The sequence below is a fragment of the Stenella coeruleoalba genome (assembly GCF_951394435.1).
Source record: "Stenella coeruleoalba genome assembly, chromosome: 7".
NCBI classification, from domain to species: Eukaryota; Metazoa; Chordata; class Mammalia; order Artiodactyla; family Delphinidae; genus Stenella; species Stenella coeruleoalba.
Window position 1 is genome coordinate 53148796 of NC_137153.1, and position 17279 is coordinate 53166074.

At 42.8% G+C, this 17279-nt stretch overlaps 1 protein-coding gene and 1 pseudogene across 3 annotated transcripts in view; one reads left to right on the top strand and one right to left on the bottom strand.

Moving 5' to 3' along the window:
• LOC307188701 (uncharacterized protein) overlaps positions 1-17279 on the bottom strand; it is an 85101-nt gene that overhangs the window by 54462 nt on the left and 13360 nt on the right. The window contains exons 5-11 of one of the 2 annotated variants that reach the window (XM_079926182.1): positions 15907-15969; positions 14010-15150; positions 12071-12147; positions 11436-11595; positions 8131-9000; positions 6726-6965; positions 5144-5240 (exon numbers count right to left, since the gene is read on the bottom strand). Coding sequence is in view for 1 of the 2 variants with exons in the window: in XM_079926183.1 (XP_079782309.1) it covers positions 11588-11595; positions 15102-15150 (57 nt within the window). In the remaining variant the exon portion in view is untranslated. The remainder of the gene's footprint in view (positions 1-5143; positions 5241-6725; positions 6966-8130; positions 9001-11435; positions 11596-12070; positions 12148-14009; positions 15151-15906; positions 15970-17279) is intronic. The other variant, XM_079926183.1, reaches the window with a different exon arrangement.
• LOC307189553 (interferon alpha-8-like) lies at positions 11638-13685 on the top strand (annotated as a pseudogene). Its single transcript has 2 exons — positions 11638-11670; positions 11944-13685. The product of its transcript is annotated as an interferon alpha-8-like (transcript).

Here is a 17279-nt window from a genome sequence, read left to right on the forward strand (position 1 = left end):
AGGCTAGCGAGGAAGTCTAGCAATACAATACAGGGAGGTCGTGACCAGTAAGCAAAATACAAGCCTTAACAGCATTCTGAGATAACACCACCCCTACCTGTGGTTTCTGTCCTGGCCTGCAGTACCATACGGCCTGTCCACCCTCAGTCCCCACAGCCGGCGCCAAATAATGGAGCCTTTCAATTAGCAAGGCATCAGCAGGGTTGGAAGGTAGGTGGAAATACCAGCACTTATCTTTACCAGGCCATTCCTGAACTGCATAGCCAAGAAAGTGGGATTCCTTGGTTGATATCGATGTCTATGGTGAGAAAGGAAGACAAGAAAGAGTACAGCCATTTTGAAAAAAAGGCCAGACAACGGTCTTGGGCAAAACAGGTCTTGCAAGCTAGAGAACAAAGGCCAAGGGGTCCTGAGTCCTGGGGGTGGGATCAGAGAGGGGGACAACATCCTCCCAGGAATAAAAGATGATCTCTGTTACATTAACGAGTATACCTAGTTGCCACAAGGGAAGAAGCTCAACTGCAGATTTCAACCTTACCTGTTCCGGGGCTCTCTTGCAGAAGCTCCTCACGCACTCCTTTCCCCTCCCAGGAGAGTTCCCTAACCTGAGAGCCACCATGGAGCCTCCTGCTGCTGAACGAAGAAGTGTGAGGATCTCTGGAAATTGTCAGGGATTATGAGACAAACCCTCCCCTTTGTTATAAAAGCAACTCGCCTCTTCCTCTCAGGAAGCTGCTTTTTTTCCTCCGCCCCCCACCCCAGCCTTCTCCCTTGTGCACAAGCTGTCTCTTTTAATAAAAATCTTTGCTTGCCTAAGAGTCTTGTGGAAGTGGTATCATTTCTGTGGTACTGCCGCCCAAGAATCTGGAAAGGGCCCGGTAACAATGGGAGTCCTGTTTCTCTCCCACAGCTGTTCTAGGTCCTGAAGAGTGGTCCTTTGCGTTGCTCTACGCATCACGGAAGCCTTCTGTAACAGCTTCCATCTGTTGTAAAACACTGCAGACTGCATAGAACTGTTGTTCCAACGCACTGCATCATGGCTCTGTCCCCTTCCACAGCTGGGCCCAGGAGCGCCAGGGTATTAGTACTTTGCCATCGCCAAAGGCCCAAACCACACCCTGCCGGGGAAGTGGCCACACCCAATTCACAAGCCTGTCCTCAGTTAATATCCCTAAAGCCTGGGGCTTTTAACTGTTTAGGGGTTTGGGGTTGGGGGTACGCTCCATTACCCAAACAGATAACTCCAAAAGTATCTGATAGGAAACCCAGGTCCTCGCGTTTTGCCTTCACCAGCCAGTCCCGGGAAGTCAGATCGCCAACAAGCACAGGGCTGCTACTTTTAAACTGCAAAGAGCCTCTGAGGTTAACAGGATATCATCAGTATAAGGGTCGAGAAAGACATGCCTCATGGTAGACAGTTGCCACAGGTCCCACTTGCCAGTGGATGGCCACCTTGGGATTATCCCCCCACCCTACCCCGTTATCCATCATTATTTCCCGACATCTCAGCACTCACCGGAGTATCCTCGGCCTCTGGGCTTCTTGGCTGGCTCGCCAACTGTTGAGCTGCACCCTGCAGGCCTGCAAGCCTTATAGCTGCCCAATCTCCAGGCCCAAGAAAGAGCCCAGAGACGGTGGCAGAGACATCAGTGGTCTACTGGACAGAGGTCTTACGTGTCTGTATGAAAAGGTCCTCAAAGAACACCCAGCCGTGAAAAGCAATCGGCCGGCAGCCATGTTTGCCACGCCTCCCGGGCACAGGAGACTACCATTTCTAGGGAGAACTGACCTCTGGTTCGCTCATCAGTTACCAAGGCCACCAGCAGCTGGGGCAGGTCTCTCACAAGCCCTCAGGTTAATGACCATCACCACCACAGATATTTCCCTTTTATGAACTAGCAGGTCGAGCTGTTTTGGCCTAAGCTTTAGAACAGTCACATGGTGGGGCAGGGGGCAAGCATGTTGGTGTGAGCGGGGTGTGAGTGAAGCAGGGACTGGTCTAGCACGGGATGCACAAGAGCAAGCGAACAGCCATCTTGAATTGACTAACCATACAGAGTGTCAATTTTTTACAAAAAAACTTGTTGGAAATAATATTCTATGACTTCCAAAGGTAGGTTAGGGTTTATCAAGCCTAGCAGTGCACACATTAGAGGCCAGATAATTCTTTGTTGTGGTTGCTGTGCTGTGGGTACTGTAGGGTGTTCAGCAGCATCCCTGGCCTCTATCCATTAGATGCCAGTATCAGCCCTCATCACCAGTTGTAACAACTGAAAACGTCTCCAGACATTGCCAAACGTGCCCTCGGGGACAAAACTGCCCTCACCGAGAACCAATGGATTAGGTCATAATAGCTTGCTTACTGGGCCACTCACTTCTGAGCCCAAGGCGCCTTTTAAAAAGTTCAACTACACTGAGTCTACCACACTCACAGAAAAAGCAGACCACAAGGAGAGTCATCGTGAGGTGCTTCTGTACCCAGTACCAGCTGAGGTCCCAGCTGAGACTTATTCGCATCAGACAGGCAAGTGAAAGTGCCTACCACATGCCAGGTCAATCCCAGCCACCCAGTGGAGTGTGCTCCTGACGCCCTAGAGATGGTGAAACACAGACCAGCCCTTCCTTCCGTGCCCTGTGGGAATCCCTGGCTCACAGAATCTGTGAGATGAGACATTGATTATTTTGGGTGATAGACTTTGGAGTCATTTGTTTCAAAGCTATAGTACTGGGGACATTATGTTAGTTTGTATTGTGAGTGGAGGGCTACAACAATAAACAAACAAGCCCTATTTATCAGATCAGATTGAGTATGAGTGTAAAATCCTTTAAGACTTCAGAAAGATCTAGGTGGTGTCTCAGAGAGTCTTTCAAACAAACAAAGGGCCTTCTGAGGATCCTAGGGAATGCCTCACAGATTCTCTCCATTAAGTGACAGGGCTCTAAAACACCAATTGCTGCCTCACTGGAGACTCATGGGTAGCCCAAGGTGAAAAAGGGTATATATCTGAAGAGATTTGTGGGTGTGCCTCTTATCCAATGGCATTCATTATAAACGGATATACAGCAAACCCAGTAAATGGTTACAGTAATTATATCACTTTAGACTGAAAGTAATAGCATACACAATAAAGAGGGCTTCAGATCCCCAAACTTGTCCAAAAAGGAAGCAGGATGACAAGTCTACATGATGTAAAACATAGGCACTTTTTGTGGGAAAGGAAGGATAACTTAAAAGGCAGAGCCAAGAAGCCAGAAAGGATAAAAATCAACCTTGGAGAAGAACTCCCAGAGACTTAGAACTGAGCCCTAATCTGAACATTGACACCACCTGCCCTAATAGGGAGCCCGTGACTGCTATGTGCTTTCTGCTTTACCCCATTCTGAATGGGACTCTTATAGTATCTTATGCCTGCCTCACCATTTCATGTTGGGAGTAAAGGAACAAATAACCTCTCTATTTAGATTACAGGGCTTCACATTGAGAAGAATGGCACTCAAGGAGCAGTGCTAGAGGAACTGTGCCTGAGGAACTCCATCCACACCTTGATCTGACGGAGATGGTGAAACTCTGGACCTGGATTTTTGCCATAATAAGACGAGACTTTGGAAGGTTTTGAGAAGTGATGAATGTATTTTACATGTGAAAGAATGTGACGTTTTATGGACTGTAGCAGATTGTATTTTTAAAAGATGGCAGCAACATTTCCCTCATTTCACATATTTTTCTGGAATGTTGAAAATCCTCCAGTAAGAGATATATTGTCTAATTCCTCTCTCCTTGAATCTGAATGGGTTTGTGACATCTACAATACATCAAAATGATACTGTGATTTCTGAGGCTTGGTCATAAAAGGTAATGCTGCTTCTGCCTTGCTGACCCAGCTTTCATACGAGAAGTGCTATCACTCTGAGTATCACTCTTAGCTACTGCGCCACCAGGGAAGTCCGAGTAGATTACATTTAAAAGAAATATCTTCCTTCTGACCTTTTCAAAGATAACAGGAAAATAAATAATATATAACTTAGACCTTCGAATCAAGTGGGGTCTTTTTCTTCATTAACAACTTGACAGGAAAACTCAGCGATTAAGGGAAAGTATTTTGGCTCTTGAGATACAGAACTTCACAGACTTTCACTGGTCACGAAGTTCAGCAAGTGGTTATTTTCACTGACCTCATTAACACTAGTTATTGATTAAAGGAATTGTTGATGCAAATACTTAGACCAGTCCATGCTTAGGGTACCATTGGTTCAATGGCCTTCAAATTTAAAAAAAATAAAAGAATAAGTGGGACTTCCCTGGTGGTCCAGTGTGTAAGACTCTACACCCCCAATGCAGGGGGCCTGGGTTCGATCCCTGGTCAGGGAACTAGATCCCGCATACCATGCCGCAACTAAGAAATCTGCATGCAGCAACTAAAAGATCCCGCATGCCGTGACGAAGATCCCACATGCCACGACGAAGATCCCACATGCCACAACTAAGACCCTGCGCAGCCAAAATAAATGAAAAAAAATAAAAGTGTTTAAAAAAACTATTTTGGACTGACCTCTAGAAGGGAAACAAGGTCTCAATTTCTTCCAAAACCACAAATTTGATTCTATTTGTTTGTGCTCCAAAGAAAAGAGATTCCAGGTGAGTAAGTAAAGACCAGTGAAGCCACTGAATACTGGTATCCATTAATATATCAGTGTTCAGGGACTTCCCTGGTGGTCCAGTGGGTAAGACTCTGCACTCCCAATGCAGGGGGCCTGGGTTTGATCCCTGGTCGGGGAGCTAGATCCTGCATGCATGCCACAACTAAGAAGTCCACATGCCGCAACTAAAGGATCTCGCATGTCGCAGCAAAGATCCTGTGCCACAACTAAGACCCAGCGCAGCCAAAATAAATAAACAAATATTAAAATATATACATATATATATATCAGTGTTCAAACCTAGATACTGGTATCCCTGAGGGTACATGATTATTATCCAGGGGCATGCAAGCACATAGATTTTAAGAACACATTTTTTACATCCTCAGCATCGATAAACATCCTTGATGAAACTGATCAGCCAGAGAAGAGAGATGGAAATTTGGCCCAACGCCATTCTCACATTTAGACTTTACATCACTTTGTAAAATAAAGTCCTTCTTACCCATTCCAAGCCTCAGCCTGGCGCACTGCCTCAGGGTGCAAAACCTCTGTGACACCAGAGGGACAATTCCAGAAGGCTTAGTTCTTCAGAACGATTCCTTTGATAGAAAAGCAGAGGGGACTTTAATAAGATGTTTATGCTTTATCAGTTACATCCTCTCTCTCCTGTATCAACATCTTTCTTTTTATTGGCTAGTTCTGATCAACGTTAAATGTGCTTAATTTTCATTTTATCCTAAACATGACTATTCCTCAGCCCTATGACCACTTGTTAGTATTATTTTGCTTCTGTCATTCTGTTCACACCCAATCTTCTTCAATGTTCTCTGGATTATCTGTCCCTATTTCTTCACATGCACCTCATTCCTCCAATTGCCATAATTTGGCTTCAACCTCCCTGTTCTCTTAAAACTGCTCAGCCAAAGTTTATAATAAACTATCAATACATGTTACTGAGATCAGAGATCGCTGTCAGGCAGCCTCAGCTGACATCTCAGAAGCATCGGACACTTGTTACCACGCCCTCCATCTTAAGGTCTGACGCTCATCTGGTCTCCGTGTCACCACCATCCTCTGCTTTTCTGCCCCTCCTCCTCTCCTTCCTTTGTTGACTGCTCCCTCTCATCTTAGGGAATTGGTGTTCCTCAAAATTCCGTGCTAGTCCCGCACTTCATCCTCTCTGCACATACACTCTCAACCTCCCAAATACTTCCAAATGTAGAACTGTGACCTTCATATGCATGTCTTTCCCTAGAATCTGATCTCCAAACATTAGATCCATATTTCTACATGCTAGAAAATGTAGAATATCTCCACTTCACGTGTTCAAATTTGAATACATATTTTTCAAACTTTCTCGCCCTTCTATGTTCCTTGTGCGAATGGGCCCCAATCATTCTGCAGCCCAAGATAGAGACATGGACATTATCATTGAGTTCTCAACTTCCTCAAAGCCCATAGCCAATAAATCATCACAGATTCTTCTTCTGACATCATACTCATGGCCACCCATCATCTGTACAACAGCCTTTCTACATGAAGGGATATGCCTACCTTATGAATCCTATTTCTTTCATTGCAGTTGTTTTAAAATATATTCACAGACTGTCTCATACTCTTTCCTGTCCCTTCCCTTCACTATGTGCTTGATGTAGCAACTTCCCTCTAATCAATACACAACACAGGTTGAAGTGATGGTGTGTAACTTATAAGACTCTGTCATAAAACAATTTACTGCCTTCTCCACTTCTGGTTTTCATCACTCACTTTGTTAGAAGCCAGCTGTTGTGAGGACACATCACAGGGCTTAGTGGAGGGGCTCAGGTGACTGTGATGAGGAACTGAGGCTTCCTGGCAGTGGTCATGTGAATGACCCATGTTAGAAGCAGATCCTCCAACCCAAGTCAAGCCTTCAGGTGACTGCAGGCCAGCTGACATCCTGACCGCCACCTCATGAGAGACCCTGAGCCCACTGAAAGCGCTCTCAAATTCTTGATTCATAAAAACTGTTAGGTTACAGACTAGTAGTTAACGCCACTAAATTTTTAGGTTATTAATTATGCATCAATAGAACACTAATTTACCAATGTAGGAGACCCAATGCAAATTTCTAGCCTCCTTTGCAGATAGAATGCAGGCACTTGAATAAGACTTTGCCAATCTGAAGCACCTGTGTGACATTTTGATCCAGAGTGAAAAATGAGAAGATACAGGCTCTGTGTGGTGATTCCATGTTTGCTGGCTGAAGCAGTGGTTTCCCATGGTGGCAAGTTCAAGTTTCCAGGAAAGAAATGGCATCAAAACATGGCATTTCCTTTCAGTTCCTACTGGGATATCGGCAAAAACATAAACAGAATTAATGAAACTATTTATGTGCCTTTTGGATTTTAAGGGTGACTGAAGGTTTAAGAGCGCTGTGTACCTCTTTAAAAGCAAAAGAGTGAAGTAAGCCGGAAAGAGATAAACAAATATCGTATATTAACGCATATATGTGGAAGCTAGAAAAATGGTACAGGTGAACCTATTTGCAGGGCAGGAGTAGAGACGCAGACATAGAGAACAGATGTGTGGACATGGTGGAGGGGGAAGGGAAGGGTGGGATAAACTGGGGGATTAGGATTGATGTATATACACTACCATGTGTAAAACAGATAGCTAGGGGGAACCTGCTGTTTGGCACAGGGAGCTCAGCTCGGTGCTCTGTGATGACCTAGGTGGGATGGGGGATGGGTGGGAGGGAGGTCCAAGAGGGAGGGGATATTTGTAGACATATACCTGATTCACTTCATTGTACAGCAGAAACTAACACAACATTTTAAAGCAATTATACTCCAATAAAAAAATAAGAAAATAAAAGCAAAAGTAAGATTCAGCGGACTTCCCTGGCGGTCCAGCAGTTAAGATTGTGGTTCCACTGCAGCAGGCATGGCTGTGATCCCTGCTCAGGGAACTAAGATCCCATGTGCTGTGCGCGGCCAAAAAAGAAAGTTAAGACTCAGCACTTAAAATATAGATTAAACTACCCCTACAAAGCAAAATAAAACAAAAGGCAAAGCTTGTTATATTATAACATAAATAGTAAAATTTGCAAATATAGCAATTATCCTAAGATGATAAATACTAACTATTATAAATTAAAATGAAATTTCTTTCTATTCAAAACTAGTTTCTTATTTTTGATAAAAATCTGCCAAAATGACTCAATATATTTTTTAACGGAAGCAGACAAAAAAGTCTTTGAACTGAGTAAATATTTACAAGATTGAGGCCACTAATAAGTGCAGTCAGCCCTCCAAATACATGGGTTCAACCACTACAGGTTGAAAATATTTGAGAAAAAAATTCCAGAAAGTTCCAAAAAACAAAGCTTGAATTTGCCACGCGCCAGCAACTATTTATAGCATTTACATTGTATTAGGTATTATAAGTAATCTAGAGGTGATTTAAAGTATATGGGAGATGTATGTAGGTTATATGCAAATACTATACCAGCTTATATAAGGAACTTGAAGATCCACGGTATCCGTGGAGGTCCTGGAACCTCTCCCCCTCGGGTACTGAGGGAGGACTGTAGATGAGACATACTGTGGAAGCTTAAGTCTCCTTTTCAACTTCCTGAGTTTTCTGATGAGCTTATTAAGACAAAGAAAGCATTTACTGATTTTCATGTCTTAACTTCCAGTATGACAATGACCCAGGCACAGCAGTTGTGTACTTTCCTTCTCATATCGACCCTGGTACTTTGTGTTTATTTTGGGTTTTTTTTTTTCCTCCTTTTCGTTGTTTTTGGCCACGTCCAGCGGTTTGTGGGATCAGGGACTGAATCCGAGTCACAGCAGTGAAGGCGCCGAATCCAAACCACTGGAGCACCAGGGAATTCCCTGAGCCTGGTACTTTGGAAGGAGTTCTTCAAAGTCTGGCTGGAGTCCTCATTGCTCAGAAAGTCTTTCCATCTCCATTTTCTGCACCAAACAGGTCTCCAACAATTCTAGCTGCTGATCAGTCCAATGAGGATTATCATCCCTCTTTGCTGAAAAAGTTGAAGATCTGCTAGATTACCGCATGGAGAAAGAGGTGGCCTGAGCTATTTGCAACTGGCTGCTCCTGGAGGAACCTGAAACCCTTCTTGTCCTTCAGGCAGGAAAACAATGGAAAGATTCTTCCATTAGGTGCAGAACTTGTAAGGATCTCCTGCTTTGGCAGTCCGTGGTTCGGGGCCAGGTGACAGCTAAGGGTGCAGACAGGGCTGGAGAACATCAACCTGGGTGACCTCAGTGAGGAGGGTGGCAGGCCCTGGTGAGCCTGGTGATGCAGGTGTCTGGCTGTGGGAGCCTGTATCCAGCTGCTCTGAGTACCTGCCTGCAAATGAGATTCTTAAATAGTACAAGGTTGTCAATTCTGTACTTATGCCAATTTTTTTTCCTAGTTTTCCCAATTTCTCGGCAACAGATAATGTCGCATCTTCAACGTTTCTTTTATTTATTACGCTGGAAATTAAACATTCATGGAAAAGGACAGAGTATAAATCCAATAGGATGTACTCATCCAAATGAGACCCAAGGTTGAAATAAAATCTGAGTCTCAATCTGTGTCTTTTTAAATTCTAATAAGAGTACTTAGACATTTGACATTTTACTGTATGTTCATGCTTTGTAATGCACCAAAATACAACTAGCCTCGCCTCTCTCCATGTCCCCTTTAAGGGGCTAAGACATTAGATTTGAATTCTTCCACATGACTTTATAGGAGTCATAGCTCATGTTTCCAGACATAGTCTACGGATAAGAGTGGCATAAATGTTAACACCAAGGGCTAATTCATACCATTCTCTTCCTTCTGTCACCAAAAGTGTGCTCAGCACATATATATGTGACAATGTGCTTGGCAATGTGGATTGCAGGAAAGTAAGGCAGGGATGGTGACCGCCCTCCAGGGAGCAGGGAAGACAGACTTTAGAGGCAGGATTAGGATGAGGGAAGCACCACGTGCTCAGTGCAGCTGAGGGCCAGTGCTCAGAGCTGATGAAGAGGAGGGCCTGGGAGCAGCAGAAGGCTCCACTCTGACAAAAATCTGGGGCTCCTCAATTTAAATGACATCAGATTTTGATTTCCTCTTCTAAAAAACTGAGACAACTCAAGTAGTTGTCACACAGGCAAATGTAAAGATTAAATGAAGTTTGCAGATTATAGTCTGAGAATCTGAATTTAGTGAACATAGCTGCCTTTAGCATTAATGTGACATATAGTAACTTGTAGAGTCCATGATCAGCCCCGCCAAGAGAGGCTTTGACTGCCGCTCCCTTAACACTGTCAGGGGTCTGCGTGTTGAGGCCCCAAATGCAAACTGCAGGAGAGGGGTTGCCTTCTGGACTGCGAAGGAGCAAAGCCCAAGTTTCCAGGCCTAGAGCAGTGTCTGGTACATTAAGGAGAGAAATCCTATAGCACTTGAAACATTTGCAGAGAACCAGCATCGAGGAAAAATTGCTGCTCTGTGAATAGTATAAATGAGATAAACGGTCCCTTCCCTCATCCTCAGTTAGTCTCAGACCACCTCTGGTGATATTATTTTAAGACAAAGGTGTTTTTAAATGTTATGGGGACCAGGAAATGGGTTATAAAATGTAGATGGGGCAGAGGGTGACGAGAAATGGGCCATTCCTATATTTTTAGCTATGGAAGGTCACAACGTTACTTCGAAAGCTATTTCCTGGCTATTTGGGTAAAGAAAGGGAGGGCTTCCCTCAAGCATGGAATGTAAGAAGGCACCAAATCTAAGTGATCAAGATAAATCATATTTTAACGCAATATATAAAAATGGAAATGCCACAACATACATGCTGAAGAAAATGTCAAAATTTTAAATAAAGACAGAAATGACCCTGCATTTGGATGACGCTGACAGTCTTACAGAGGAAGGCTTCACGTTGCCAATGAAATTTGGGTAATTTCTGTTTAGACTATAAAATTCTTACCAGAGAAAATGAGAAGATCAGACCTGGTAAATGTCCTCAGCTCCTTGTCCAGGACACTAATAACTCTTCTTTCTACACTACAGTCAAGCTGGAGTTCTGAGAAAGGGGTTTCAGAAACTCGAGTTAAATAAAAATTATTTAAGACTTCACAGAGTCACAAGAACTTGTCAAACACTGCAGTTCTCTCAAACAGGTAAAGAAGTAGTCTTGAAAATATTAATGAGTTTGCTTCCATTAAAGCTAGGAAAGTAAAATTATATTAAATTCTTGTTTTAGTATAAAGAAACTATCCTTTAAATAGTTTAATAAAATGCTGTTTTAATACCCATATATTTTAATATCCTACCTTCAAGATTTAAATATTTTCAGAAAATATAAAAAAATTCTAAAATATTTAAGTCAAGCAATGTAAGTTTAATTTAAAAATATAAAAAATAAAATGCTGTGAGTTTTTGTTTTTTTTAATTCTTTCTGCGGTACGCGGGCCTCTCACTACTGTGGCCTCTCCTGTTGCAGAGCAAAGGCTCCGGACGCGCAGGCCCTGCGGCCATGGCTCACGGGTCTAGCGGCTCCGTGGCATGTGGGATCCTCCCGGACTGGGGCACGAACCCGTGTCCCCTGCATGGGCAGGCGGACTCTCAACCCCTGCGCCACCAGGGAAGCCCCCTCTGAGTTTTTTAATGTTCCTACTTTTCAGTTATACAGTACTTCCTCCCCCACGTTAACGCTGTATCCTTGAAAGACACCATGAAGTCCCAGAGCATCTACAGGCGCGCTCAGCTCCCGCGTCCTCGGCCCCGGTGGTGGCCGTGCTCCGACTCACCTCCAGGGCGTCCCATCGCCGCCGCGTTCCCCTTTCTCTGAGCCGTCGCAGCATAGTGCCAGAAACGAGCCCGAAGCTGTAAAATCGGCCCCAACTCGCTTCCCAGCTTCAAACACCTCAGAAAACGGCTTCTTTCCCAAAAATGGCCTCGCTCAAGTTTCTGTGCGAAAATAAAGCACAAAACTCAGGGGAAGGCCCGAAAATGCAAGGTTCCAGCTTCCAACCAGACAAAATTGTCGCTGGCGCGGCCGCAACAAGCCTCCCACTTGAGAACTCAGCATCGCGAAGACAAAAGTTTTTTTCTCACTATTAAATCAGTATAAAGTTGCTCCGTGAGGATGCAACTCAACTTTCTCTCGCGCTGCCCAAACCGGGAAACTGCAAACTCTCATAAGTCAGCGTTTCCCTAGCCGAACCCATCAAAAGACATCCAGCGCCCTGTCGCTGCCGCCTAGAGAAGCGCGCTGTCCCGGGTTCCAGGGAAGGAACCTTCCGGCTAATTATTTAGTGGTGCCCGCGCGCCCCCTCGCGGCCAGAGGGTGAATCACTGAAATTCTCAAAGGCCCAGATCTATTTGCTAGTGGCAGGAGTGATACTCTGCTCCATCCCTGCTCGCCCTCTTGGCTGGAACTTGCCTTGGATCCAGAGCCTACAGAACAGGGAACTCTTCATACTTTTGAGACAGATGAAGAAGATCCCGTTTCAGTCATGCCTAGAGGACAGAACCGACTTCAAATTTCCTTGGAAAAGAGGGAATATCACAGAAATCCTGACGACTCAAGGCACCGGCTACCACCATCTGACACTCCAGCAGATGGTAACCTCTTCAACAAGGAGGAAAGCCAAGCTGCTTGGAACAACACCCTACTCCATAAAGTACCCTCTAGCCTTGATCACACCTTGGAACTACTGCATAAGCCAGTGGAAAATGACAATCTGGACTGTCCATATTTGAGAATTGTTGTCCCGAAATATTTCCAAAGAATCCATCTCTATCTGAAGGAAAAGGAATACAGCCCCTGTGCCTGGGAGGCTATCAGAGGAGAAATTAAAGTGTTCCTTTCTCTCATGTAATAATTCTCCAATTACTGTCAACAAATAAAGAAGAAAGGTACACTTGTGACACTTCTAATCAAATGATTATTGTCTGTTTAGTCCTCTAAAGGTACGTCCACTCATATTTCTGCACATGTTGAAAAATACCTGAAGTGTCACGAGTTTACAAAAATATATTTACAAAGAAGAACACAATCTATTTTCTTATACAAGTAATTTTACAATGTGCTTTCTAAAATCTGTTTAACTTCTTGGAGGGTATTTGGATTCCCAACTATGACGTTTATTTTAAAATGGAAAGGTTGTTAGCATAGTATGCTGTTCAACACATTTGTCAGTTAATTTCATGATAGCTGCTGTCACAGAGAAACAGAAAGATGTCAGTAATTGGGTCATTATAGAAATTTACCTTTCCATCCTTAAGAGAAAAATGCAGGCATTCCTAATCAGATGAATTTTCTAGCTGGCCTCCTCTAAACAGTGATGTAGGGACATGGGTGCCCTCTATTGTGTGGCGTTGCTCTATTCAACGTGTGATTTCCGATTTGTGGTGTGTGAGTCTATTCCACTCAGTGGTAAAGGAAGAAGTATGGGGATTACATGGAATGTTTTCAAGGGCCAAGACAGTATAGGGCAATATCACCTCTGCCCACATTAGTTGGCCTGAATTTATTATCATGGGAATCTAAGTGCAAAGAAGTTGGGAAGTTATTGGGTGACTAATGGAAGAGGAGACAAGTTCAATGAATAAGACTACTTTTCATTTTTATACTATTTGTACTAATGACATTCTAGAGAAAAGAAACCAAAACAATGTTCTTGCTTCCACCCACATCATAAAAAAAAGTTGACTTGGGGTCTGACTCCACAATTTCAACTTAGGTATGATGACATGGATGTCACTCATTAGAGTTCACAGCGTGATTGACTCTTTGAAAGAAGCATTCAAGTTCATTCCCAAAGGCACAGACTAACAAGGAAAATATCTGCAAGTGTAGACACAAGTTGTTTCCTTTTTGCCTGAGAGAGACAAGAAAAGTAGGGCCACGTAGCTCCTTGAAAGTACTTGAGGATGACTGAACTAAATAAAAGTGGAGAGTGGGTCTTCCATTCATGTCCAGGCCCGTGATTCTCATCCTTATCTGCTAAATACTGAAAATATGAACTTGAAGAAAATAGTGCTGCAAAGTCTTTTAAAAAATACCTCACACAATATTCCATTGTAACTTCCCTTGTAGAACCACAAAGAATTTTAAAGTATCTGTAGATTATTGTCCTTTCACGTCATATCTATCAAATATATCTATCAAATATATGATTGAGCTCCTGAAATGATAGGGACTGGACTAGCTGTGTAGGAAACGGGGTTGGGTAAGATGGTGTCTCTCCCTTTAGGTATTTTACACACGCCTGGAAGGTATTCTGAGGATACAATAGGTCAGGACATGTCTTACTATTTGGGCATCTTCAACAAAATAGCATAGACTGGGTAGTTTGTAAAGAGCAGAAACTACTCACAGTTCCATAGTCTGGAAATCCAAGATCTGGGTGTCAGCGTGGTCCAGTTCTGCTGAAAGCCTGCTTCCAGGTCACACACTGTCCACTTCTCCTTGGCAGAGACTGGGGGATTTATCTGAGACCTCTTTTAAAAGGGCACTAATCTAATTTTGAGGCCTCCATCCTCATGACCTAATCACCTCCCAAAGGGCCCACCACCTAACACCATCACTTTGGGGATTAGGACTTTAATGAATCTTGTGGGGTACCAAACCTTAAGAACATAAAGGTCTTTAAAGGCTACACGCCTGTCATTTAGAAGTAAGAATATATTCATGCTGAGTAAATAAAGATGAAAGGGCAGGTTAGCAGAAAAAAAGAGCAGACCAAGGACTCAGAATCCAAACTCATGGTTTGGGACCTGAAGTCATGCTTTAGTTATTACCGGCCAAATTTTGGAAATCAAACTGAAAGGAGCCCACTCTCCCATGGAATGGAACGAAGATACAGGATGCAACAGATCATTCATCATTCTTTGTGAAAAGTCTCCAAAGATTCTCAGGAGAAACGTAGTAATTGCCACATCAATAAAGATCCACTAAGGAGTAATATGTGTCTGGTACTGTGAGCTGTGAGATTCAGGAAGAGTCTGAGTTCAGATAGGTGGCTCTGTATATGACAACAGGCTAGTTCTTTTCTATTATAACCTAGTAGAGGGCAAGTTAGAGATGAGGCCATCCTCATGAGTTTAATATAGTGCCAGGCAAAGGCTGAAAATTGTGCTGCAACTTGAATGCCCAGAACCATATGCACCTTAAAGGAAACATAATCCTAGTGGTTTTAGCAATAAACTCAGTAGGCATGACTGATACCAGTAAGGGAAGAGTGGAAATATTAGCCATTTCGATTATAATCCCAGCAAATATGGCCCTGATGAAGCAAAACAGCTTGGTCATTTGCAAATGACTTCCAGTAGGAGGAGAAAATCTAAGAAATTGCTTTAGTAAAAACTACTTGTTGAGTGATTACACTGCGCCTGGTGCCCATGATACCACAGAGAATAAGACAGAGTCCAGTTACTGCAGAGCTGATTTGCCAAAGATGGTCACATACCTATTGTTTGAAGATGGGAATGTAGAGGGCTGAAGCAACATAACTTCCACTGCAAAATAAAAAGTATTAAAGATTGGAGCTGAAAGTTAATTCTTTCCAAGACATAATATTTATTCAGTTCTAAATTAATTATGAAGATGGTTTCCTTTGGATTGAAAAGGATAGACTTGGATTGGCACCTCTGAAAATCCTTAGGGAAATTTGAAATTTAAAGCAAAAATAGAGAGAAAGGGCTTCCCTGGTGACGCAGTGGTTGAGAGTCCGCCTGCCAATGCAGGGGACGCGGGTTCGTGCCCCGGTCCGGGAAGATCCCACATGCCGCGGAGCGGCTGCGCCTGTGAGCCATGGCCGCTGAGCCTGCGCGTCCGGAGCCTGTGCTCCGCGACGGGAGAGGCCACAGCGGTGAGAGGCCCGCGTACCGCAAAAAAAAAAAAAAAAAATAGAGAGAAAGATTCAAATTGATGATGACTGCTAAATCATGCATTCTCATTGGGGATGCTAACTGCTTCCATGGGTACAAACATTAGTTTTTAGGCGTATGACAAATTTTGCTATTACAATGCTGTGGCACTCCAAAGCTTAACCCTATACAACAAAATCTTATTCCTTAGTATTCATTTTTGTCTTTGGGTTTTCCTATGTATCATACACATAAGAAGCGTTGACACTGAGTTCATGGACGATAAACAAACTGCATACACGATCAGTGCTCCAAACTATGGTGACTTGATGGCTCATTGGAGGACTTTCTCTCCATCATTTGCTTGATCTCAAAGTAATATTGTGAGACGTGGCCTTCACTTACTTCTGAGCTCCCATTGGCTGTCTTGTGGATGTTGCTTATGTTTGAGTCTCAGTATGATTTGCACTATGGGAATTAAATACAAATAGAAAATTGTATTTGCATATTAAATACAGAAAAGGTTATATTTTATCATTTAATTCTACTGAAGTTGTTCAACACATCCATAATTACAGCAAGTGCTTAACAGAAAAAAATGTTTACAATATCTAGATGAATATCTAGCAGTAGTGAAATTAAAAATTATTTTCTGAAAATAATTATTGTATGATATGAAGGAAAATTAAAAGTTAAGTACCTAAAAATAAATATTAAGAAAATAATTTCAAAATTTCAATGATTTTGAGCAGTTTTGAATGATTTTTAAGTATATCTATACCTTGGTAGTAGTATAATGTTTATAAATTTTATTTGAATATGTAGTTTGCTACATTCCTGTTTATATAAGTAAATATAGTAATTAAAAGTCACTCTGAAAACTTAGTTGTAAAGTTAAATTAAAATTCAATAGCTTATCAATCAGTGTGATACACCACATCAGCAAACTGAAGAATAAAAACCATATGATCATCTCAATAGATACAGAAAAATCTTTTGACAAAATTCAACACCCATTTATGAAGAAAACTCTCCAGAAAGTGGGCATAGATGGAACCTACCTCAACATAATAAAGACCATATACAACAAACCCACAGCAAACATCATTCTCAATGGTGAAAAACTGAAAGCATTTCCTCTAAGATCAGGAACAAGACAACGATGTCCACTCCCACCACTATTATTCAACATAAACCTGGAAGTCCTAGCCACAGCAATCAGAGAAGAAAAAGAAATAAAAGGAATCCAAAGTGGAAAAGAAGTAAAACTGTCACTGTTTGCAGATGACATGATACTATACAGAGAAAATCCTAAAGATGCTACTAGAAAACTACTAGAGCTCATCAATGAATTTGGTAAAGTTGCAGGATACAAACTTAATACACAGAAATCTCTTGCATTCCTATACACTAACAATGAAAGATCAGAAAGAGAAATCAAGAAAACAATCCCATTTACCATCAGATCAAAAACAAAAAATACCTAGGAATAAACCTACGTAAGGAGGCAGAAGATTTGTACTCAGAAAACTATAAGACACTGATGAAAGAAATCAAAGATGACCCAAACAGGACTTCCCTGGTGGTGCACTGGTTAAGAATCCGCCTACCAATGCAGGGGACAAGGGTTCGAGTCGTGGTCCGGGAAGATCCCACGTGCCGTGGAGCAACTAAGCCCATGCGCCACAACAACTGAGCCTGCATGCCACAACTACCGAAGCCCGTGTGCCTAGGGCCCGTGCTCTGCAGTGAGAGAAGCCACCGCAATGAGAAGCCCA